Source organism: Bos taurus, chromosome 25, assembly GCF_002263795.3.
Source record: "Bos taurus isolate L1 Dominette 01449 registration number 42190680 breed Hereford chromosome 25, ARS-UCD2.0, whole genome shotgun sequence".
NCBI lineage: Eukaryota > Metazoa > Chordata > Mammalia > Artiodactyla > Bovidae > Bos > Bos taurus.
Genome location: NC_037352.1, coordinates 9,152,282 through 9,177,485, shown reverse-complemented (window position 1 = coordinate 9,177,485; position 25,204 = coordinate 9,152,282). Strand labels below are relative to the sequence as shown.

Genomic DNA, 25,204 nt, shown 5'->3' with positions numbered 1-25,204 from the left:
TATTCACTTACTGTTATTACTATCAGTGTCACGTGAGGACAGCCACTCTGCGTCTATATTTTCACAACTTAAAATGCTGGAAAGACAGGTTCTATAGGATTCTTCACTTTTCAAAATGTCATCAGCACAGTTACTTGAAATGACTGAATTCACCAACTTAGGTATTTTATCACCAGGCACAAAAGGGTCATCTGAACTGAAAACTAAAATGTCACTTTGCTTTTTATCATATAACTCAGCACTGGAATTTGCTTCTAAATAGGAAACTATCTTGTCAATTCTCTTATCATCCAAGGTATTTGTTTTTGTAGACTTCGGAATTTGAACTATATCACTCAATACACTGGATAAATGGCAAATGGATTTCAGATTACAATCTTCTTCATGTTCAAAAAAGGATCTTGTTACACTTGCCTGACATTCAAAATGATTTTCAGAAGTATTTTGTGAAGCTTTTGCCTTGTGTATAAAGAGTTTCCCAGGAAATTCTGTTTTACTTGGCTTTTCATAAGGGTACACAACTTGTTCTTCTGTGTATTCCAATCTTGTTTCCGAATCAGTAATTTCTAGTGGTTTTATTAAATTCTGAGAAAATTCTTTACTTTTTGGTCCACATACTGAATTTTTGATGGAGTTCAATGAGGAAGCATCGTTTTCAGAATGTCTACATTTGCTACTTATGACATCAGTACTTGACTTCTGATTACCACTTGATATATTATTCTCAATTGCTGCTGTTTTTAGTGCTTCAACATTCCTTGACTTATTCAGGATCTCTACTTGCTTCCGGCAACTTACAGGCATTGTTTTCTTGGCTTTTAAAATCTTTCGTTTACTTCTATCTGGACTTGCCATCTTTCATATCCTGGAATGTAAAATACCATATTTGAATGCGTTTCTCTAACAGACAAAAGCTAACATTTATTTACAATATTAAAATAATGTTGAGACTATGTGCCAGATTTAGATAATTATTTTTATTGAAAATTATATCCATTTTCATCTGTGTCACTTATAATTAAACGTTGTTCTATAACTCTAACTATATAAAGTCAAAATTTATACTGTCAGTAAGCCTTTATTTGATACTAAGTCTGATCATTTATCAGGCCACTTTTTGTTATGACACCTCACTACTATAACCATTGAGTTCTAATTTAAATAATCTAAGCAGGCCATACTTAAAACATTTTTTCATAAAAACAGATAAACAATGTTTTGTATGGAATATTCCATTTTCTGTATCACGTGGCACCTTTATTAAAGCTTTCCTAATATTCCAATTTTCAAATTAATGGTATTGCAAGAGCTGATTCCCAACAGTTATCAGTATGAAATGAGCACTAAGATACACAACATGATGCTAGTTCAAATAAGAAAACCAAGTTAGGTTTCAATACATTCTTAATCCTGAATTATTTCTGTTAAATAAAAATCTACTACATAGCAGAGAAAAACAGTATTTATTTGTATTTCTCATTATTCACATTAAGTATTCACATTAAGTCCAATCTAAACCATAGATAGGTAGATGGTTTAGAAGAAAACTGCCAAATTACAAGGCAAATATAAGCAAAACAAACAACTATATAATACATGGTAGACCAGTTACCTAACAAACTATAGAGCACACTAAATTCAAAGACACAGTCTATGAGGTAGAAAGCATTTGTACTTCCAAGGTACAAATAACCCAGTGGGGTGGGGTAAGGTCCATGGGATTGCAGAGACTTGGACACAACTTAGCAACCCATTCAAAGCTACCTGAATAATTTTTTGATTTATCCTTATCTATTTTCCTACTTGAAGCTTTCATTGACTATATATATTCTTTTCATTCAGTATATCATTTGATCAGGAACAATTCCAGGATTTTTGAGACCTGAAGGCTAAGTGAATCTTACTTAAAAGAAGGGGGGGAAAAAAAACCCCATAAATTCAAATTTCAAAAACCTGTCATGCATACTTAAAAATCAGAAAATCCAGAAAAATAGCACACTTTCATTAATTAAGGGCCTGATACAAGATAGAATTCTACTTTCCCTATTTGACTATATATTTGATTGCCTCTTTATGAATACAGTTTTTGTAATATTCACCATATAAAAAATGGAGAAACCAAGTCTTTCCTAGGGCAAGGTTGATTAATTTTTAATTCTTTTGAGTTTTTGTTGTTTTTTTCTTTTTTCAAACTTTACTGAGTATAGTACTACAGAAAAGTGCACATATCATGTGTACACAATTAAAAGAATTTTCACAAACTGAATACACCCCTTTAACTAAAATCTAGATCAAAAAGAGAATGATTCATAGGTTCATCAATTACAACAAATACAACACACTCTGGTAGGGGATGTTCATAATGGTGGAGGTTATACATGTATGGGGCAAGACATCTAGGAGAAATCTATTATTTTCCTCTTAACTGTGCTGTGAGTCTAAAACTGTTCTTTAAAAAGGTTATAGAAATAAAAGAATAAAAAAAATAATTCCAGTCCCCTGGAAGTCCCCTCATACTTCTCCTTCTAGTCACTGGCTCCCCGTCTCCCAGGGATGATCAGTAGCCTGCAATCTAACAGCATAGATGAATTTAAGCCACTTTTTATACTTTATATAAATGAAATTACATAATAAGCACATTTTAGTGTCTGGCTTCAGAGAAGGCAATGGCACCCCACTCCAGTACTCTTGCCTGGAAAATCCCATGGACGGAGGAGCCTGGTGGGCTGCAGTCCATGGGGTTGCGAAGAGTTGGACACAACTGAGCAACTTCACTTTCACTTTTCACTTTCATGCATTGGAGAAGGAAATGGCAACCCACTCCTGTGCCATTCTTCTTGCCTGGAGAATCCCAGGGACAGGGGAGCCTGGTGGGCTGTGGTCTATGGGGTTGCACAGAGTCGGACACGACTGAAGGGACTTAGCAGCAGCAGCAGTGTCTGGCTTCTTTCACTCTTGCTTATATTTGTGAGATTCATGCATGCTCTGTTTAACTGTAGATCATTCTTTCTCATTGCTGTACAGTAGTCTATCATTTGAATATGCCACAGTTTGTCCATCTGTTCTGGGTTGATTAATTTTAAACCAAAAATCAGGATGTATACAACAATCAACTTCATCTAAAAATATAAATTCTTATTGATAATGCTACAGCTTTGTGTCATTTAAAAACAAACAACAAAAAAAAAAATCTTTTATTTGAAAGGTAGGGTTCTATCAAAAGGAAAAATATGTATAGTGAATTTCTCTACTTGAATCTGTTATTGAATATATTTCTAATAAAAGTTATCTTTTGAGGGGAAATCTATGAGAATTAAATTCCCTAGTTAAAATTTTAAACATCAAATAATTGGAAAAAATTTTCCTTATCTTCTGACTTCATAAATTACAATCTTTAGCTTCTTCATTACTCAGATACTCCAGGTGCCAGGCACCACAGAGCACATTCCCACCACAATAAAGCTGATAGCAGTTAACTGAATACACTCAAAAGTGACTGTGAGCCACAAATGTATCCTATTAAAGACACACTAAGTATATCCCCAATCACAAAATGCCTGAAGCAATTCTTTTGCTGGGTGAAGCAAGGGTAAGATGAAATTAAAATGAGAGACAACAGTCTTATATGATTACAGTTAAACTATCTTACTTTTGTAAACCTTGCAAACACCAACTAAGGGAACACATTCCTGTGGTCCTTTTCAGGGCCTTTGGAAAAATCCCAAACTTCTTGCCTGGAAAATCCCATGGACGGAGGAGCCTGGTGGGCTGCAGTCCATGGGGTCGCTAAGAGTCGGACATGATTGAGCGACTTCACTTTCACTTTTCACTTTCATGCATTGGAGAAGGAAATGGCAACCCACTCCAGTGTTCTTGCCTGGAGAATCCCAGGGACGGGGGAACATGGTGGGCTGCCGTCTATGGGGTCGCACAGAGTCGGACACGACTGAAGCAACTTAGCAGCAGCAGCGAAAAGCTGTGAAAAATTTTGAGATAAAAATGCTTCTACATTTGATGCATAAAGACATGTATTGTATGGTTTCCCTGGTGGTCTAGTGGTAAAGAATCCACCTGACAATGCAGGAGACACAGGTTCAATCCCTGGATTGGGAAGTTACCCTGGAGAAGGGAATGGCAACCTACCCTAATATTCTTGCCTGGAAAAATCCCATGGACATAGCAACCTGGTAGGTTAGAGTCCATGAGGTCCCAAAGAGTCTGACATGATTGAGCATGCACACACGCACACCAGGAAGATCCCACATGCTGTGGAGCAAATAAACCTCTGTGCCAGAACTACTAAGCCAGTGCTCTAGAGCCAGTGAGCCATAACTATTGAGCCCACACCACAGTTACTGAAGCCCACATACCTAGAGCCCATGTTCCACAAGAGAAGTCACCACAATGAAAAGCCAATGCTTGCTGCAACTAAAGACTACACATGGCAGTGAAGACCCAGCGTGGTAAAAAAGAAACAAATTAAAAAAAAAAAAATACATGTAATATATAATGTATAACAACATTCTGAAGATACTGAGTATCTCTGATCCATCCACCATTTAACCAAATACAACTAGCAACTTGCATTTACCTATGTTTTCCATACCGTGCCCCTTCCCTCTTCTCTATCCTGAGGTAATCTGTAACCTGACTGTTGAGTTTATATATCTATTGTCTCTTACGAATTATAGTTTCATTACAAATGTCATGCAAAAACAATGAAGTTTGATTATACTTGTTTTTGAGCAAACTATAGTTTCCTAATACTTGTTTTTTCACTCATATTCTAATTTATGCATGTGATTATATACAGCAATACTTCATACATTTTCATGATATTATAATAAAGCACTAGGTCAGTAAAACAAAATTTGTTTATTCAATTACCTATGAAGGATATTTGAGTCATTTCCATCTTTTTTGTTTTTCTTAATAACACTGTTGCTGTGAACATATTTGCTTCAAGGTGTATATCTGTAAGCATTTCTTGAGTGGGTTTGTTGGGTAGCTATAAGTTACACAAAATTTCAAGTTCTCAAGAAAGCCAACTTACCTTCCCAAGTAGTTGTACCAACTTACATCCCTGCAGGAGATGTGTACAAGTAACCATTATTCACATCCTCTTGAGCCCCTGGTATTGCTAGACCTAATTTTTATCAATCTACTTGGATATAGATGCGTATCTCACTGCCTTAGTTTGCATCTCACTAATTACTGGTATTTTTTTCATGTTTACTGGTTATACCTGTTTCCCTGTCTGCAAAATTCCTAGTTATGTTTTGCTCATTTTCTTCTACTGGGTTGTCTTATTTTTAAAGAGAACTCAATAAATTATGAATATACTATATATATGAGAGGAGCTACCCCACATCCGAGGTCAGGGGCAGAAGCTGGGAGGACCCCACGCCCGAAGGGTGGCGGCCAAGAGGAGTTACCCCACGTCTGAGGTCAGGGGCAGTGGCCGAGAGTGCCTGGCTGTGACAGCGCAGGAACAGCCAAGAGGAGCTACCCAAGTCCGAGGTCAGGGGTGGCGGCTGGGCAGAGCTACCCCACGTCCGAGGTTAGGGGCAGCAGCCGAGAGGAGTTACCCTGTGTCCGAGGCCAGGGGTGGCGGCTGAGAGGAGCTACCCAAGTCCGAGTTCAGGGGCTGCGACCGGGAGGAGCTACCCCACGTCCGAGGTCGGGGGCGGCCGGGAGGAGCTACCCCACACCCCCACGCCTGAGGCCAGGGGCGGTGGCCGGGAGGAGCAACCCCACATCCAAGGAGCGGTGGCAGAGCTATCCCACGTTGAAGGTCAGGAAGGCAGCGGTGAGGAGATACCCCTCGTCCAAGGTAAGGAGCGGCGGCTGTGCTTTGCTGGAGCAGCCGTGAAGAGATACTCCTCGCCCAATGTAAGAGAAACCCGAGTAAGATGGTAGGCGTTTCAAGAGGGCATCAGAAGGCAGACACACTGAAACCATACTCACAGAAAAATAGTCAATCTAATCACACTAGGACCACAGCCATGTCTAACTCAATGAAACTGAGCCATGCCCATGGGGCCACCCAAGACGGGAGGGTCATGGTGGAGAGATCTGACAGAATGTGGTCCAGTGGAGAAGGGAATGGCAAACCACTTCAGTATTCCTGCCTTGAGAACCTCATGAACAGTATGAAAAGGCAAAATGATAGGATACTGAAAGAGGAACTCCCCAGGTCAGTAGGTGCCCAATATGCTACTGGAGATCAGTGGAGAAATAACTCCAGAAAGAATGAAGGGATGGAGCCAAAGCAAAAACAATACCCAGCTGTGGATGTGACTGGTGATAGAAGCAAGGTCCAATGCTGTAAAGAGCAATATTGCATAGGAACCTGGAATGTCAGGTCCATGAATCAAGGCAAATTGGAAGTGGTCAAAAAAGATGGCAAGAGTGAATATCGACATTCTAGGAATCAGCGAACTAAAATGGACTGGAATGGGTGAATTTAACTCAGATGACCATTATATCTCACACACTAGTAATGCAATGCTCAAAATTCTCCAAGTCAGGCTTCAGCAATATGTGAACCATGAACTTCCTGATGTTCAAGCTGGTTTTAGAAAAGGCAGAGGAACCACAGATCAAATTGCCAACATCCACTGGATCATGGAAAAAGCAAGAGAGTTCCAGAAAAACATCTATTTCTGCTTTATTGACTATGCCAAAGCCTTTGACTGTGTGGATCACAATAAACTGTGGAAAATTCTGAAAGAGATGGGAGTACCAGACCATCTGACCTGTCTCTTGAGAAATTTGTATGCAGGTCAGGAAGCAACAGTTAGAACTGGACATGGAACAACAGACTGGTTCCAAATAGGAAAAGGAGTACGTCAAACTGTATATTGTCACCCTGTTTATTTAACTTCCATGCAGAGTACATCATGAGAAACACTGGGCTGGAAGAAGCACAAGCTGGAATCAAGATTGCTGGGAGAAAGATCAATAACCTCAGATATGCAGATGACACCACGCTTATGGCAGAAAGTGAAGAGGAACTCAAAAGCGTCTTGATGAAAGTGAAAGAGGAGAGTGAAAAAGTTGGCTTAAAGCTCAACATTCAGAAAATGAAGATCATGGCATCCGGTCCCATCACTTCATGGGAAACAGATGGGGAAACAGTGTCAGACTTTATTTTTCTGGGCTCCAAAATCACTGCAGATGGTGACTGCAGCCATGAAATTAAAAGACGCTTACTCCTTGGAAGGAAAGTTATGACCAACCTAGACTGCATATTCAAAAGCAGACACATTACTTTGCCAATAAAGGTCCGTCTAGTCAAGGTTATGGTTTTTCCTGTGGTCATGTATGGATGTGAGAGTTGGACTGTGAAGAAGGCTGAGGGCCAAAGAATTGATGCTTTTGAACTGTGGTGTTGGAGAAGGCCCTTGAGAGTCCCTTGGACTGCAAGGAGATCCAACCAGTCCATTCTGAAGGAGATCAGCCCTGGGATTTCTTTGGAAGGAATAATGCTAAAGCTGAAACTCCAGTACTTTGGCCATCTCATGCGAAGAGTTGACTCATTGGAAAAGACTCTGATGCTGGGAGGGATTGGGGGCAGGAGGAGAAGGGGACGACCGAGGACGAGACGGCTGGATGGCATCACTGACTTGATGGGTGTTGAGTCTGAGTGAACTCCAGGAGTTGGTGATGAACAGGGAGGCCTGACGTGCTGCGATTCATGGGGTTGCAAAGAGTCGGACACAACTGAGCCACTGAACTGAACTGAACTGAACTGAACTGATATGAGTTATGGGTATATTCTCTCATTCTGTGGTTTGTCTTTACTCCTAATTTTAACAGAGAAAAGATTTATCGACTACTTCCTTTCATGCTAAAATGTAATCTCTCTTCTTTGAGAACTTCTTCCCTACCCCATGTATATGTGTGAAATAGGGAGGCCTATTGGTGGTAGAGAAGCTTTCTGATTTAATTTATTGGAGAACATGAAGCTACACTATGGGCTGCACAATGATAAAAATATAAGAGGAATGCAGAACTCAAAATGAACATATAATTGGTATGATTTTTCACAGTGAATTACTTATAAAGTTTACCAAAAAAATACTTCATCATAACAGTCTGAAATGTGTAGTTGATAAAACTTTAGATACGTAGGAAAACCTCTGAATCAAAATGCTTAAGGGTACAAACAAAACTTTTAAAAGGCTCAGAAAAGTACAGCTGACACTTGGACAACATGTGTTTGAAACAAGTGGGTTCACTTACACTCAGATTTTTTTCACTGAATATATACTACTGTACTACTGGATTTATCCACAGTTGGTTGAGTCTGAGGATATGGAGTGCCAACTATAAAGTTATATGGTGATTTCTGACTGTGTGGAGAGTCAGTACCTCTAAACCCAAAGTTGTCAAGGCTCATCTGTACTGGTAACTGCCCACAACGTGAAGAAATGGCTTACATATTGTAGAGAGATTGAGAGAATGAAATTTGTTACTGGGAGCATAAAAAGCAATGCGTGAATGCATGTGTGCTAAGTTGCTTTAGTTGTGTTCAACTCTGTGTGGCACTATGGACTGCAACTGCCAGGTTCCTTTATCCATGGTATTCTCCAGGCAAGAATACTATGTTGCCATCCCTTCTCCAGGGGATCTTTCTAACCCAGGGATCGAATCTGCATCTCTGATGTCTCCTGCATAGGCAGGCAGGTTCTTTACCACTAGTGCCACCTGGGAAGCCCATAACTCAGTCTAATTGGGCAATACTGACATTACCATGCTGACTTTTCAACCACCTTGAATCCTTTGCTGAAAATAAGCCTGGAATGGGTTGCTGTGCCCGCCTCCAGGGGATCTTCCCAACCCAAGGATTGAACGCAAGTCTCTTAAGTCTCCTGCATTGGCAAGTGCGTTCTTTACCAGTAGTGCCACCTGGACAATTGAGTCTGGCAGGCTACAGTCCATAGGGTCAAAAAGAGTCAGACATGACTGAAGCAACTTAGTACGCATGCTTAGTGTATGACAGACTACAAGAACAGTGTACATACCTTAATTTTAAAATACTTTACTCCCCAAAAATGCCAAAACAATTCCAATAGGAATATCAAAGGTCAATGATCATAGATTACCATAACAAATAAAATGATGAAAAGGCTTGAAATATAATAATAACCAAAATATGACAGACACCATTGGACAAAGGCTGTTAGATAAATGGTGCTCACAGAGTTGCTCAAGCAAGGATGCCACAACCCTTCAGTTTGTAGAAAACACAGTATCTGTGAAGCAATGATTAAGTGCAATAAAGCAAGGTATGCCTATAACTGTTTGAAAATATTCTGTTAATTTTAAACTTTAAAAACATAACCTAATTGCCCCTTTTATTCTATTTTATCTGACGATGTAATTCAGCTGAATATATTGCTTTCCATACCACCAAATTGTTTTAGATGTTCCTTACAAAATTTATTGAGAATATTTTAAACAAATGAATCTTTTAATAGGAGAATTTAATCCAATTTGTATTTATCATATTAATTAATCACACATTAATACTTTACATTTGGTTTTATGCCCTTAGATTTTTATAACTTGCTGCTGTTATGTTTTACATTTTCTTATTTATGTTATCTCCATGTCATTTTAGTGTGAAAACGTCCTATTTTTTAAGGTCTACATTTGCTTTCCATAGGTTTATACATGCTTAATAAAGATATGAGCCATGCTGTGCAGGGCCACCCAAGATGGACAGGTCATGGTGGAGAGTTGTGACAAAACGCAGTCCACTGGAGAAGGCAATGGCAAACCACTTCAGTATTCTTGTCTTGAGAACACCATGAACAGTATGAAAACACAAAAAGATATGACATGGGAAGATAAGCCCCCCAAGTCATAGGTATCCAATATGCTACTAGGGGAGAGCAGAGAAATAGCTCCAGAAAGAATTAAGAGAATGGGCCAAAGGAGAAAATGCTCAGTTGTGGATAGGTCTGGGTGGTGAAAGTAAAGTTCGATGCTGCAAAGAACAATACTGAATAGGAACCTAGAATGTTAGGTCCATCAGTTCAGTTCAGTTTAGTCGCTCAGTCGTGTCCGACTCTTTGTGACCCCATGAATCGCAGCATGCCAGGCCTCCCTGTCCATCACCAACTCCTGGAGTTCACTCAGACTCACGCCCATCGAGACAGTGATGCCATCCAGCCATCTCATCCTCTGTCGTCCCCTTCTCCTCCTGCCCCCAATCCCTCCCAGCATCAGAGTCTTTTCCAATGAGTCAACTCTTCACATGAGGTGGCCAAAGTACTGGAGTTTCAGCTTTAGCATTATTCCTTCCAAAGAAATCCCAGGGCTGATCTCCTTCAGAATGGACTGGTTGGATCTCCTTGCGGTCCAAGGGACTCTCAAGAGTCTTCTCCAACACCACAGTTCAAAAGCATCAATTCTTTGGCACTCAACTTTCTTCACAGTCCAACTCTCACATCCATACATGACCACTGGAAAAACCATAGCCTTGACTAGATGGACCTTTGTTGGCAAAGTAATGTCTCTGCTTTTGAATATGCTATCTAGGTTGGTCATAACTTTCCTTCCAAGGAGTAAGAGTCTTTTAATTTCATGGCTGCAGTCACCATCTGCAGTGATTTTGGAGGCCAGAAAAATAAAGTCTGACACTGTTTCCACTGTTTCCCCATTTATCTCCCATGCAGTGATAGGACCAGATGCCATGATCTTCGTTTTCTGTATGTTGAGCTTTAAGCCAATTTTTTCACTCTCCACTTTCACTTTCAGCAAGAGGCTTTTTAGTTCCTCTTCACTTTCTGCCATAAGGGTGGTGTCATCTACATGTCTGAGGTTATTGATATTTCTCCCGGCAATCTTGATTCCAGCTTGTGCTTCTTCCAGCCCAGTGTTTCTCATGATGTACTCTGCATAGAAGTTAAATAAGCAGGGTGACAATATACAGCCTTGATGTACTCTTTTTCCTATTTGGAACCAGTCTGTTGTTCCATGTCCAGTTCTAACTATTGCTTCCTGACCTGCATATAGGTTTCTCAAGAGGCAGGTCAGGTGGTCTGGTATTCCCATCTCTTTCAGAATTTTCCACAGTTTATTGTGATCCACACAGTCAAAGGCTTTGGCATAGTCAATAAAGCAGAAATAGATGTTTTTCTGGAACTCTCTTGCTTTTTCGATGATCCAGTGGATGTTGGCAATTTGATCTCTGGTTCCTCTGCCTTTTCTAAAACCAGCTTGAACATCTGGAAGTTCACGGTTCACGTATTGCTAAAGCCTGGCTTGGAGAATTTTGAGCATTACTTTACTAGCATGTGAGATGAGTGCAATTGTGCGGTAGTTTGAGCATTCTTTGACATTGCCTTTCTTTGGGATTGGAATGAAAACTGACCTTTTCCAGTCCTGTGGCCACTGGTGAGTTTTCCAAATTTGCTGGCATATTGAGCGCAGCACTTTCACAGCATCATCTTTCAGGATCTGAAATAGCTCCACTGGAATTCTATCACCTCTACTAGCTTTGTTTGTAGTGATGCTTTCTAAGGCCCACTTGACTTCACATTCCAGGATGTCTGGCTCTAGGTGAGTGATCATACCATTGTGATTATCTTGAATCAAGGTAAATTAAATGGGGTCAAGCAGGAAATGGCAAGAGTGAATATCAACATCTTAGGAATTAGTTAACTAAAATGGACAGGAATGGGCAAATTCAATTCAGATGACTTACATCTACTACTGTGGTAGATGATAGATACTGCAAGAATCCCTTAGAAAAAAATGGAGTAGCCCTCGTAGTCAACCAAAGACTTCAAAATGCAGTTCTTGGGTGCAATCTCAAAAACAACAGAATGATCTCACTATGTTTCCAAGGCAAACGATTCAATGTAACAGTAATCCAAGTCTATGCTCCAACCACTAATGCCAAAGAAACGGAAGTCAAACAGTTCTATGAATACCTACAAGACCTAGAAGTAACACCAAAAATAGATGTCTTTTTTAAAAGGGACTGGAATGCAAAAGCAGGAAGTCAAGAGATACCCGAAGTAACAGGCAAGTTTGGCCTTGGAGTACAAAAGGAAGCAGGGCAAAGGCTAACAGAGTTTTGCCAAGAGAACACAATGGTCAGAGCAAACCCCCTCTTCCACCAACACAAGACAGCACTCTTCACATGGACATCACCAGATGGTCAATATTGACATCACACTGATTATATTTTTTGTAGCTGAAGATGGAGAAGCTCCTTACAATCAGCAGAAAAGACCTGGAGCTGCTTGTGGCTCAAATCATGAACTCCTTATTGCAAAATTCAGGCTTAAATTGAAGAAAGTAGGGAAAACCACTAAGATGATTCAGGTATGACATAAATCAAATCCCTTATGCTTATGCAGCAGAGATGACGAATAAATTAAAGGAATTCAATCTGGTAGAGTGCCTGAAGAACTATGGATAGTGGTTCACAACACTGTACAGGAGACAGGGATCAAAAACATCCCCCCAAAAAAGAAATTTAAGAAGGCAAAACGGTTGTCTCAGGAGACCTTACAAATAGCTGAGAAAACAAGAGAAGCAAAAGGCAAAGGAGAAAGGGAAAGATATACTCAAATGAATGCAGAGTGCCAGAGAATAGCAAGGAGAGATAAGAAAGCCTTCCTAAGTTATCAACACAAAGAAACAGAGTAAAATAATAGAATGGGAAAGAACAGAGATTTCTTCAAGAAAATTGGAGATAGCAAGGGAACATTTCATGCAAAAATGGACACAGTAAAGGACAGAAAGGGCAAGGGACTAACAGAAACAGAACATATTAAGAAGTGGCAAGAATACACAGAACTATTAAAAAAAGGTCTTAATGACTGTTGGGAGGCACAGTGCAAAACAGCCTTGAAGGAGAAGATCCTTGGGAAAATGGTGAGGGGCCAGAAGTACCCAGGCATTGTGCACTGATAGTTGAAAAACATTTCCTGCCTTTGGCTATGCTCGGCGCCAAGATTTAATGATTATACACTAAAGACGTTGCTTGAGAAAAATGGGTCATGGGATAAACACATGGGTCATTAAGAACGCGCTGGTCCTTGAAATATCTTTTACTGATTATATCTTAACTTTGTACGTGGTCTGCTCGCCGTATGCTCTGAGCTCTTTGTTCCTTGCTCCTATAAAAAGGCTTGACTGCAGAAATAAAATTGTCAGTCCTTGCAGAGACTGTCCGAGTGTTGTTCTTTCAGGCTTGCCGTTTCCAAGTTCTGGGAAGAGAATTCCCACAATGACCCAGATAACCATGTGATGGGCTCATTCATCCAGAACCAGGCATCCTGGAGTATGAAGTCAAGTGGGCCTTAGGAAGCATCACTACAAAAAAAGCTAGTGGAAGTGATGAATTCCTGCTGAGATATTTCTAACCCTAAAAGACGAAGCTGTTGCAGTGCTGCACTCAATATGCCAGCAAATTTGGAAAACTTAGCAACGGCCACAGGGCTGGAAAAGGTCAGTTTTCATTCCAATCCTAAAGAAAGGCAATGCCAAAGAATATTCAAACTACCGTACAATTTTGCTCATTTCACAGGATAGTAAGATACTTAAGCTCAAAATCCTTCAAGTTAGACTTCAACAGTACATGAACTGAGAACTCCTAGATGTTCAAGCTGGGTTTAGAAAAGGCAGAGGAACCAGAGATCAAATTGCCAACATCTGTTGGATCATAGAAAAAGAGAATTCCAGAAAAATATCTAATTCTGCTTCACTGACTACTCTAAAGCTTTTGACTCTATGGATCAAAACCTGTGGAAAACTTTTTGAGAGATGGCAATACCAGACCACCTTACTTGCCTCTTGAGAAACCTGTATGCAAGTCAAAAAGCAATAGTTAGAACCAGATATGGAACAACAGACTAGCTCAAAATTGGCAAAAGAGAACAAAAATGCTGTATATTGTCATCCTGTTTATTTAACTTATATGCAGAGTATATCATGCAAAATGCAGGGCTAGATGAATCACAAGCTGAAATCAAGATTGCCAGGAGAAACATCAACAACCTCAGATATGCAGATATCATCCTAATGGCAGAAAGCGAACAGGAACTAAAAAGGCTCTTGATGAAGATGAAAAGAGGAGAATGAAGAAGCTGTTTAAAACTCAACATTCAAAAAACTAAGATCATGGCATCCGGTCCCATCACTTCATGGCAAATAGATACAGGAGAAAGTGACAGATTTTTCCTGGGCTCCAAAATCACTGCTGACAGTGACTGCAGTCACAAAATTAAAAGATGCTTATTCCTTGGAAGAAAAGTTATGACAAACCTAGACAGCGTACTAAAAAATAGAGACATCACTTTGCCGACAAAGATCCATATGGTCAAAGCTATGGTTTCTGCAGTAGTCATGTACAGATGTGAGAGCTGAACCATGACAATAAAGAAGACTGAGCACCAAAGAAAAACATGCTTTCCTGGTATAAATCTCACATGGTCATGACACTGATGGATTCAAATTGCTAGCATTTTGTTGACAATCTTTGCACCATATCGCTCTGTAGTTTTCTTGTAATCTCTTTTTGTTATCAGGATAATACTGGCCTGCGTTCCTCTTTTATTTGTTGGAAAAATTTGTAAAAAATTGGTATCTTTAAACGTTTGTTAGAATTCAACAGTAAAACCATTTGATAATGGCTTTTTGTGTTTTAATTCAATCTCTTTTCAGATTTTCTATTTCTTCTTGCATCAGTTTTGTTCATTTGAGTCTTCCTAAGAATTTGTCCGATTTATTAATTAATTGGTATATAAGTGCATCATTCTATAGTAGTCTCTTACAATCTTTTTAACTTCTATAAGATCAGTAGTAATACACCCTTTCATTCCATATTTTAGTAATTTGAATCTTTTTCATGGTCACTCTAGGTAAAGGTTTGTCAATTTGGTTTATCTTTTTGAAAACAACTTTTGGATTTTCTTAATTTTACTTGTTTCTTCCTTGATTTTATTAATAATTTCCACTCTAATTTTTTTTTTATTTTTAAACTTTACAATATTGTATTAGTTTTGCCAAATACCGAAATGAATCCGCCACAGGTATACCCGCGTTCCCCATCCTGAACCCTCCTCCTTCCTCTCTCCCCTCCCCTCCCTCTGGGTCGTCCCAGTGCACCAGCCCCAAGCATCCAGTACCGTGCATCCAACCTGGACTGGCGACTCGTTTCATACATGATATTATACATGTTTCAATGCTATTCTCCCAAATCTCCCCACCCTCTCCCTCTCCCACAGAGTCCATAAGACTGATCTATACATCGGTGTCTCTTTTGCAGTCTCGTACACAGGGTTATTGTTAACCATCTTTCTAAATTCATTCTATTTAGGTTTAGTTTCTTCTTTTTGTATTAAAGTTAAAAGTTAGTTTGTTGAAGTCTTAAAAAAATGTGGGCATTTATCACTACAAATTTCCTGAGAAACTATTTGCATCTGAAATGTTTTGTTGTCTTCTCTTTAATGTCAAAGTATTTTCTAACTTCTCTCATGATTTTTTCTTTGACCTACTAGTTATTAATATTTAGGAAACTGTTGCTTAATTTCCTCATAGCTGTGAATTTCTCAAATTTATTCTGCTTCTTCAATTCTAATTTCATTCCACTGTGATCAGAGAACATACTTTGTTGTGATTTCAGTCCTTTAAAATGTGCTGAAGTTGTTTTACAGCTTAACATAATATCTACATTGGAAATTTTTCTATGTACGTTTGAGAAGAATATATTCTGCTTTCATTTGGCTGAATGTTCAAAAGATGCTTCTTCAGGCTAGTTGGTCCACAGAATTACTCAAGTCTTTTCTAACTGATCTGTTACTTATAAAGTGTTTTAGTCTCTAACCATTATTGTTGAATTTTCTATTTCTCCATTCTTGTCAGTATTCACTCCACCTATTTTAGTGTTGTTCTTAGTAGCATATTTTTCTCATTGTTTTAACTACCTATGAGACTGCAACTTTTATTATAAAATGTCCCTTTCTACATCTAATCTTGAAAGACTATTTTGTTTTAAACTAGTATACCTAGATTCCTTATGATTGCTATTCACATGGCTTTTTAAAATCCTTTTACTTTCAACATAATTGTATCTTTCAATCTAAGTGTGTCTCCTATAGATAGCATATACTTGGATGTTATGTTTCATTCAGTCTGACAATCTGGTATTTGAATTGTCTAATCCATTCACACCTGATATTGATATAATTGGATTTATGGCTGCCATTTTACTTTTTGTTTTATATGTCTCACATCTGTTGTTCCTCTATTCCTTTACTGCCATATTCATTTTTTAATGCTTTGTATGTGGCATCATTTTAAATTTCATTTTTTTCTGCCTCATATCACAGAGAAATATAATTGCCATCTCTAATTCATTAAACTCACTTCAGTTCAGTTACTCAGACACGTCCTACTCTTTGTGACCCCATGAACTGCAGCACGCCAGGCCTCCCTGTCCATCACCAACTCCCGGAGTTCACCCAAACTCACGTCCATTGAGTCAGTGATGCCATCCAGCCATCACATCCTCTGTCGTCCCCTTCTCCTCCTGCCCCCAATCCCTCCCAGCATCAGAGTCTTTTCCAATGAGTCAACTCTTCACATGAGGTGGCCAAAGTACTGGAGTTTCAGCTTCAGCATCATTCCTTCCAAAGAAATCCCAGGGCTGATCTCCTTCAGAATGGACTAGTTGGATCTCCTTGCAGTCCAAGGGACTCTCAAGAGTCTTCTCCAACACCACAGTTCAAAAGCATCAATTCTTTGGGACTCAGCTGTCTTCACAGTTCAACTCTCACATCCATACATGACCACTGGAAAAACCACAGCCTTAACTAGACGGACCTTTGTTGGCAAAGTAATGTCTCTGTTTTTGAATATGCTATCTAGGTTGGTCATAACTTCCCAAGGAGTAAGCGTCTTTTAATTTCATGGCTGCAATCACCATCTGCAGTGATTTTGGAGCCCAAAAAATAAAGTTGGACACTGTTTCCACTGTTTCTCCATCTATTTCCCATAAAGTGATGGGACCAGATGTCATGATCTTCGTTTTCTGAATGTTGAGCTTTAAGCCAACTTTTTCACTCTCCACTTTCACTTTCATCAAGAGGCTTTTTAGTCCCTCTGCACTTTCTGCCATGAGGGTGGTGTCATCTGCGTATCTGAGGTTGTTATTTCTCCCGGCAATCTTGATTCCAGCTTGTGCTTCTTCCAGCCCAGTGTTTCTCATGATGTACTCTGCCTAGAAGTTAAATAAGCAGGGTGACAATATACAGCCTTGACATACTCCTTTTCCTATTTGGAACCAGTTTGTTGTTCCATGTCCAGTTCTAACTGTTGCTTCCTGACCTGCTCATAGGTTTCTCAAGAAGCAGGTCTGGTGGTCTGGTATTCCCATCTCTTTCAGAATTTTCCACAGTTTATTGTGATCCACACAGTCAAAGGCTTTGGCATAGTCAATAAAGCAGAAATAGATGTTTTTTTCTGGAACTCTCTTCCTTTTTCGATGATCCAGTGGACGCTGGCAATTTGATCTCTGGTTCCTCTGCCTTTCCTAAAACCAGCTTTAACATCTGAAGTTCATGGTTCACGTATTGCTGAAGCCTGGCTTGGAGAATTTTGAGCATTACTTTACTAGCATGTGAGATGAGTGCAATTGTGCGGTAGCTTGAGCATTCTTTGGCACTGCCTTTCTTTGGGATTGGAATGAAAACTGACCTTTCCCAGTCCTGTGGCCACTGGTGAGTTTTCCAAATGTGCTGGCATATTGAGTGCAGCACTTTCACAGCATCATCTTTCAGGATTTGAAATAGCTCCACTGGAATTCCATCACCTCCACTAGCTTTGTTCGTAGTGATGCTTTCTAAGGCCCATTTGACTTCACGTTCCAGGATGTCTGGCTCTAGGTGAGTGATCACACCATTGTGATTATCTGGGTCATGAAGATCTTTTTTGTAGTTCTTCTGTGTATTCTTGCCACCTCTTCTTAATATCTTCTGCTTCTGTTAGGTCCATACCATTTCTGTCCTTTATCGAGCCCATCTTTGCATGAAATGTTCCCTTGGTATCTCTAATTTTCTTGAAGAGATCTCTCATCTTTCCCATTCTGTTGTTTTCCTCTATTTCTTTGCATTGATCGCTGAGGAAGGCTTTCTTATCTCTTCTTGCTATTCTTTGGAACTCTGCATTCAGATGCTTATATCTTTCCTTTTCTCCTTTGCTTTTGGCTTCTCTTCTTTTCACAGCTATTTGTAAGGCCTCCCCAGACAGCCATTTTGCTTTTTTGCATTTCTTTTCCATGGGGATGGTCTTGATCCCTATCTCCTGTACAATGTCACAACCTCTGGCCATAGTTCATCAGGCACTCTATCAGATCTAGTCCCTTAAATCTATTTCTCACTTCCACTGTATAATCATAAGGAACTCACTTATTAAACCTAATAAATTCTTTTGAACTTCCTGCTGCTGCTGCCAAGTTGCTTCAGTCGTGTTCGGCTCTGTGCGGCCCCATATACGGCAGGCTACCAGGCTCCCCCATCCCTGGGATTCTCCAGGCAAGAGTACTGGAGTGGGTTGCCATTGCCTTCTCCTCTGAACTTCCTATATTTTTACTAATTATCATTTTCTTACTGCATTAGTTAAAACCTACAGTGGTCATGTATGAATGTGAGAGTTGGACTGTGAAGAAAGCTGAGTGCCGAAGAATTGATGCTTTTGAACTGTGGTGTTGGAGAAGACTCTTTAAGAGTCCCTTTGACTGCAAGGAGATCCTGCCAGTCCATTCTGAAGGAAATCAGCCCTGGGTTTTCTTTGGAAGGAATGATGCTGAAGCTGAAACTCCAGTACTTTGGCCACCTCATGTGAAGAGTTGACTCATTGGAAAAGACTCTGATGCTGGGAGGGATTGGGAGCAGGAGGAGAAGGGGATGACAGAGGATGAGATGGCTGGATGGCATTACCGACTTGATGTACGTGAGTCTGAGTGAACTCCGGGAGTTGGTGATGGACAGGGAGACCTGGCGTGCTGCGATTCATGGGGTCGCAAGGAGTCAGACATGACTGAGTGAACTGAACTGAACAGTATGCTATGAATAGGTATGCTGTTAATGGGTATCGGTCTCTCATTACCAATCCTGAAGAGGGTATGTGGTTTCACTAACACCATTAAATATAAAATATCCTTCTATTCCCAGAAGATTTTATCATTAATGTATTTTTGATTTTATCCTTTTCATATGTTTAGATGATCATATAACCTCATTTTCCCAATTTGTATCATATTGGTTGAGCTCTCAAAATATTAAACCTAGATTATTCCTGAAATAAATCTCAGTCAGTCATATGTCCTTTTTAAAAAAAAATTGCTTCATGTTCCTGTATTCAACTTGGTAACATTTTGTTTAGGAATTTGTATCAATATTACAAGAATGATGAGTCATCAGGTTTTAAAATCAAAGTTATTCAGGATTCATATAAAAACTGTTAAAGTCTTTTTTTTTTTTTTTTTTTTTTAATTCTGATGAGTTTGTCTTTGCAAGTAGTATTACTCCTTCCTTAAATTTTAGAAATAATTCATCATAATGCCATCTGGGCTTGGAGTTAAGTTTGTGATAAAGGTTTTAAATTATGAATGAATTTTTTAAAATACAGGATCATCCATATTTTGCCTTTCTCTGTTAATTTTGTTTCTCCATACTTCAAAACTTAACAGAATTCCTGGTTTATAAGGTTCTTCATAATATCCTCTAATTACACTTGTAATGTAATCAAGATCTGTAGTGATGTCTCTTTTATTCTTGATATAAGGGATGTGTTTTTTTCCTTTTCTTGGTCACTAGACTTTTATCCATTTAATCAATAATCTCACAGCACTGACTTCTAGTTTTCTATTACATGTAGTGCTCTAAACATTTCATCATTTCCTGTTAGTTTTATGATTCAAGTTTTTCTTTTTTCTGGGCTGAGTCTTGTTGGTGCATCGTAGGCTTTCTCTAGTTGTGGTGGGCTGTCTTGTTGTGGAGCACAGGCTCTAGGGCTCAAGGGTTTCAGAATTTGTGGCAAGTATGCTCAGTAGTTGTAGCTCATGGGATCTAGGCTAGTAGTTCTGGTGCATGGGCCTAGTTGCCTCATGGCATGTGGATCTTCTGGACCAGGGATTGAACCTGTGTACCCTGCACTGGCAGGAGGATTTCAAGCCACTGGACCACCAGGGATGCCCAATGATTCAGTTTTCTTCAGGTCTGATTTTCTTCTAGATTAAGACGAAAATTTAGATCTTTTAATTTTCAGTCACATTCCCTTTTCCATTTTTTTCTTTTGCATTTAAAGCTACAAAATTTCCTAAGCTCTACCTTAATTGAGTCTCGTAAATTCCAATAAACCCTCTTGATTCTCATTTGAAATACTTTCTAATTTCCATTGTAATTCCTTCTGTGGAGGTAAATAATGATCTGTCCATTATTTAGAAATACATTAATTCCCAGGGAATTGCAGATTTCTAAGTTGCATTTTTGTTGTTGAAGGTTAGCTTCTTTTAATTCCACTGTAATTAGAGAATCTTCTGAATAATTTCAATCCTGTTAAATTTGTTGAGGCTATTTTCATGGCTAATTTTTCCAAAAGGTCCACCTGTATCTGAGTAGAACACGTATTCCAACATTGCTGGGTGCAGTGTTATTCTATGTCGATGTCAACCAGTTCAAATTTCTTTGCTGTGTTGTCCATATTCTTCCAGCTATTAAGAGTGTTTTCAGAGTGGTCTACTACTGTTGTCAATTTGTCTATTTCTTTCAGTTAAATCACTCACTCCACCTTATAAAGTTTAAAGGTATGGGTACATAAGGATTGCATTTATTTTCTGTACTTCTGGTGGTGGATTGGTTTTCTTCATTACAAAATATCTCTCACTTGGGTTGCTTCTTGTTGAAATTCTACCTTAATATATTATCAATACTAAATAAAGCACAATTGTTACATTTTATATTTAAATTATCAAAATGAATCTAAGATAGGTTGTATAACTTTAAAAAAGCTTAAAAACACACACATACTCACACAATTCAGGAGCCAGTATTTAAATCAAGGATCTTGAGATTCAAAGAAATCTCCTATCACAAGTAAAAATCAGATACTATGATGTGACAAGGTTACTGTTAAGGGATATACAGTGATCAAGAAAATGACAAAACATGACCAACTTGTGTCAGGTCTTACAATGAGCATGAATATTATTACTACTCTAACTGTGGTCCACGGACCAGCAGCATTAACATCTAATAGGTGCTAGGAGAATTTTGCTTTTACTTAAAAATTTTCTTTATCAATGTAATAGCATAAAATTAAGCAGTATATAATATGTTCACAATGAAACAGCTGGTTGTCAATACTCACTCCCTATGGCAATCACTTTTAATATAACTTTTTTTTAAAATTAATCTCAGTATTTTAAAATATGCTCACTTGTATTTCACTTGAGTTACAAATTTTTATTTGTATAGGACCACTATCATGGTCCTATACTTACAGATGAGAATTTACCTCTTTTCTATACCTATACACTTTTTTCATCACATATAATTAAATCAATACTTGAGTTGTTACAAGCAAGTAACCAGAGAATCATGATTGCATTATCTTCTTTGTATTTCCTTTTCCCTACAGCTATCAAATTTTATCTCCAAATTTCCTACAAATTTAGCCTTCACTTTTTTTCGAACTCATCAAAACTGCCATATACCAACATTCTCCCTTATTCTCCACTCGCTTTTAGGTCATGTTTAAAGATCATTTCTTCAGCAAACATCTTTCCCTAAGAGAACTACTTCTTCATCTGAATTTCCCATTAGAAATATATATTTTAGTCATGATCTTTGTGGGCTGAGATGTGTCTTATTTTTAAATTCTCAGCGAAATGCTTTTCATGTAGAAGCTTTATTTAATGCTGCTACTTTTTCCTTAATAAAAAGGACAAGAACAGACCTCAGTAACTTTGGCAGTAACTATACCATAAGCAGCACTATACACCGTAGAACCTCAAACATACACTAATGGTACCACTTTTAACAGATACTATAATACCTCTACATAGTTTTCTATATACAAACCCCTTATACCTCTAGAAATTTAATGAGAAGTTCAAATTTTCACATTATATTCAATTATCTACCCAATTGAGAGAGTTATGGTTACTTCCCTCTAGATATGGCCTGACTACAAGCTTTCTGTCCTACTTAGATCGGTAAAGCTAAAAAGGGATACAAAGTTACTTGACTCTATAGTAAAGCATTTGAAAGGTATGGGTTGAGGTTTAATTAAGCCTCAGAGAATAGAATAAGTATTTAAATGATGTAAGAATATGAGACAGAATAAGATAGAATATGGTTATTTGTATTTTATATGTAATAATCTCATTTAACTTAATGAGAATACTCTTGTGCATTTAAAATCAAAGTATATTTTTATTTTTAACAACTGTTATTTAAATTTGATTACATCAAATGAAATACATCTGTACACACCCACTATAACAGAACTACATGATATGCACAGGCAACAATGCAGGGATCATGCAATATTTTCAGACCAGAATTCAAGATTCTATGTAGCAAGTAAATACAGTAGAATTGAAGGTCGAGGTGAAGTACAAGAGTCAATAAGGAAAGCAGAGCAGAAAATTCAAGATGTACCTAGATACACCAGTTCTTAAAGGATGCAAATCATTTCCAATAACAAACTGTTCATGCATTTCTGTTGAGGTAGAAGTCAATCTTAGGATGTAGTCTGTAAAAATCTGCAGATAAGACTGAGAGTTAAGTAGATTAATTTGCTTTTGGTCAGACTCAACATTTCCAAAAATGTATTGATAGATGAACAAACTAAGACATACTTCACGAGAGCTGAATTCAGTGTAATTAGTCCTTCAGTCAGACGCTTCATTTTTGTTTTTTCAATAGCTTTCCTGTGACATAAATTATCTTGAATGTTCTTCCCCATTTGTTTGGCAAATACTTATGTCGTCGATCATTTTACTGGCTATAAGTAAATATATGACAAAATCATCATGAAGAGAGTATTAAATCCCAATGTAGTATAACAGCCCGCTTAAATGGATTTCACATAATTCTTCTACTTTTTAACATTTTGTTTCTAATGAATTATTCTGTACGATCATCTTTTCCTAGGTCTTGACCATACTCAAGTCTTTAGAGCAGTGAATACTAGCTCTTCACAAAAGAAGCAACACGTGCTGGCTTACAATGTTGGAAATTTCATCTTCAACATAGCAGTTTTCCAAGCACAGTGAGGTTTTAGAGAGAAAAAGCAAAATAACTGCTTCCTCTGTACAGAACACATTCTTGAACTTTGCCAAAAAGGAGAAAGTAGGTGGGAGAGGGGCGTTTGGAGAAAGTAAGTAGGGGGGCGGGGGGGGTGGGGTGGCGAGAAGCAGGATATGGTCTTTTTTTTTTTTTTAATTTACTTAAAAATAAACTGTGTTAAAGAACCACGCCTGCTGGTACACGGCTTTCATCCTTCAATCACAGCATCCCTACATGGATGAGCTCCACAGGTGTACGTCACACGTTTGTGCTCCAGGTGCTTTAATTTAAAAAGGCATTTGGGCATCAAATGTTCTAGTGCCTTCGAACAACATACATCAAGGAAAGCCTCCCCGCCGCCAGGACAAGAACACAACTTCTGGCCCCTGGTTTCTTCAGATAAATTATAACTAAAACAACTCCTGGAAATGTGGCAACGGAATCCCAAAGATGGGGAGGGGGACTACATTTTCTCCGTCAGTTTCTAAAAGTGGTCCCGTCAGGTCCCAAGCTTGTACTTACTCGCCGAGTACCAAACCCTGAGGGGACGTGCCTCTGCGACCCCGACTTGCACACGCGGCCGCCCGCCACTCCCGCTTCGCTAGCCGCCCACTCCGCTAGCCGCCCACTCCGACAGCTGGAGGAGACACGTCCTCTCGCCCTTCGCCGGCGTTTACCCAGCCAGGTCGGCGCTCTAGCGACTCCATAGACTCCTTGGAGTCAACCCCGCCACAACCGCCCAGCTCGCGCGGGGCTCCGAGGCTTCCGGGGACCGGCCCTCAGGGAGGCACGCGGCGCCGGAGAAACTGCCGTCCCGGCCAACCGCCGCTCGCGCGGGGCTCTCGCCCGGTTCCAACGTACCTAGAGCGGCGCCGCACTGGCCGCTTCTGCACAAACTCTACCTCCGGGGACTGCAACCGCCGAGCACAATGACGCTCTTCAGGAAAGCGGCCGAGGAAAGTCTGTCTGCGCCCACCTCCGACGGACTTCCGGCCAATGGCGGAGCGAACTTGCGGCAGCCCAGCCAATCAGAGGCGACCTGGTGGAAGGGGCCGGTAAGTGGAAGTCGGCTGAGGGGTGCAGAGAGTTCGCCTTCAGGCAAGCGACTTTCTGTCAGCGTGTTGCGTCACTCGCGAGTCCCGCGACTAGCCTCCTGAGCCAGGCCTTGCATTTGAGTGACTGAAAGTTTTCCGAAAATTACTTTTTACAAAAACAGGCGGCTCGTCTGCAGGCATTTAAAGTTTTAAAATACTTAAATAAAATTCTGTAGATCTCAATTTCGGTTTTTTTGACAACTTAAATTTTGTGACACAGGCCAGTGGTCATATTTTCTTGCGTTGCCTAAACGGATTTGCCACGCTAGGCCGCGTCAAACGTCAAGAGACCTACTCCGCTGCCGATAACCTCTTTTTTAGCGATTAAAGTGAATTATCTAATTAAGCACCCTCGATCTAGTTTAAGGCCTCCTCATCACGGAGGACAGAGCTGCTTATTTGTACTAGTAACTACTGGCTACGAGAAAAAAGAGCAAAAATTGGACGATCTAGAAATAGATTATTCATAGAAATAGGTACTGTAATCCAGTTGGTTCCCAAAAATGTGATCCAGGGATCCCTGGAGGTCTATAAGGTCAAAGCTATTTTCTTAACAATAGGAAGATGTTATTGGCCTTTTTTATTCACATAATCTCAAGAAGTTAAATCGAATTTTCCAGAAGCTTCTAGAAAATTAACAAGTCTTTTGCTACAAGTTGAATGCAGAAACGGATATAAGAATCCAGCTGTTTTATGTCAAACACTAGGGAAACTGGAAAAAATGTAAAATATTGCCATCCTTTGCACAGTTTTTTTTTGCTTCATAAAATAATTTTTCTTCTGTTTTAC

General features: G+C 39.3%; 1 protein-coding gene across 10 annotated transcripts in view; it reads right to left on the bottom strand.

Moving 5' to 3' along the window:
* ATF7IP2 (activating transcription factor 7 interacting protein 2) overlaps nucleotides 1–24,287 on the bottom strand; it is a 76,665-nt gene extending 52,378 nt beyond the window's left edge. For 3 of the 10 annotated variants that reach the window (XM_005224505.5, XM_010819104.4, XM_024984961.2), the window contains exons 1-2: nucleotides 24,183–24,286; nucleotides 12–865 (exon numbers count right to left, since the gene is read on the bottom strand). In XM_005224505.5, coding sequence (XP_005224562.1) covers nucleotides 12–855 — 844 coding nt within the window. In that variant the 5' untranslated portion in view covers nucleotides 856–865; nucleotides 24,183–24,286. Of the gene's footprint in view, nucleotides 1–11; nucleotides 866–22,691; nucleotides 22,808–22,891; nucleotides 23,038–23,843; nucleotides 24,064–24,182 lie in introns of those variants that run through there. The other 7 variants (XM_059881352.1, XM_059881351.1, XM_059881353.1 and 4 more) reach the window with 7 other exon arrangements.
* Between the last annotated feature and the right edge of the window lie 917 nt (nucleotides 24,288–25,204).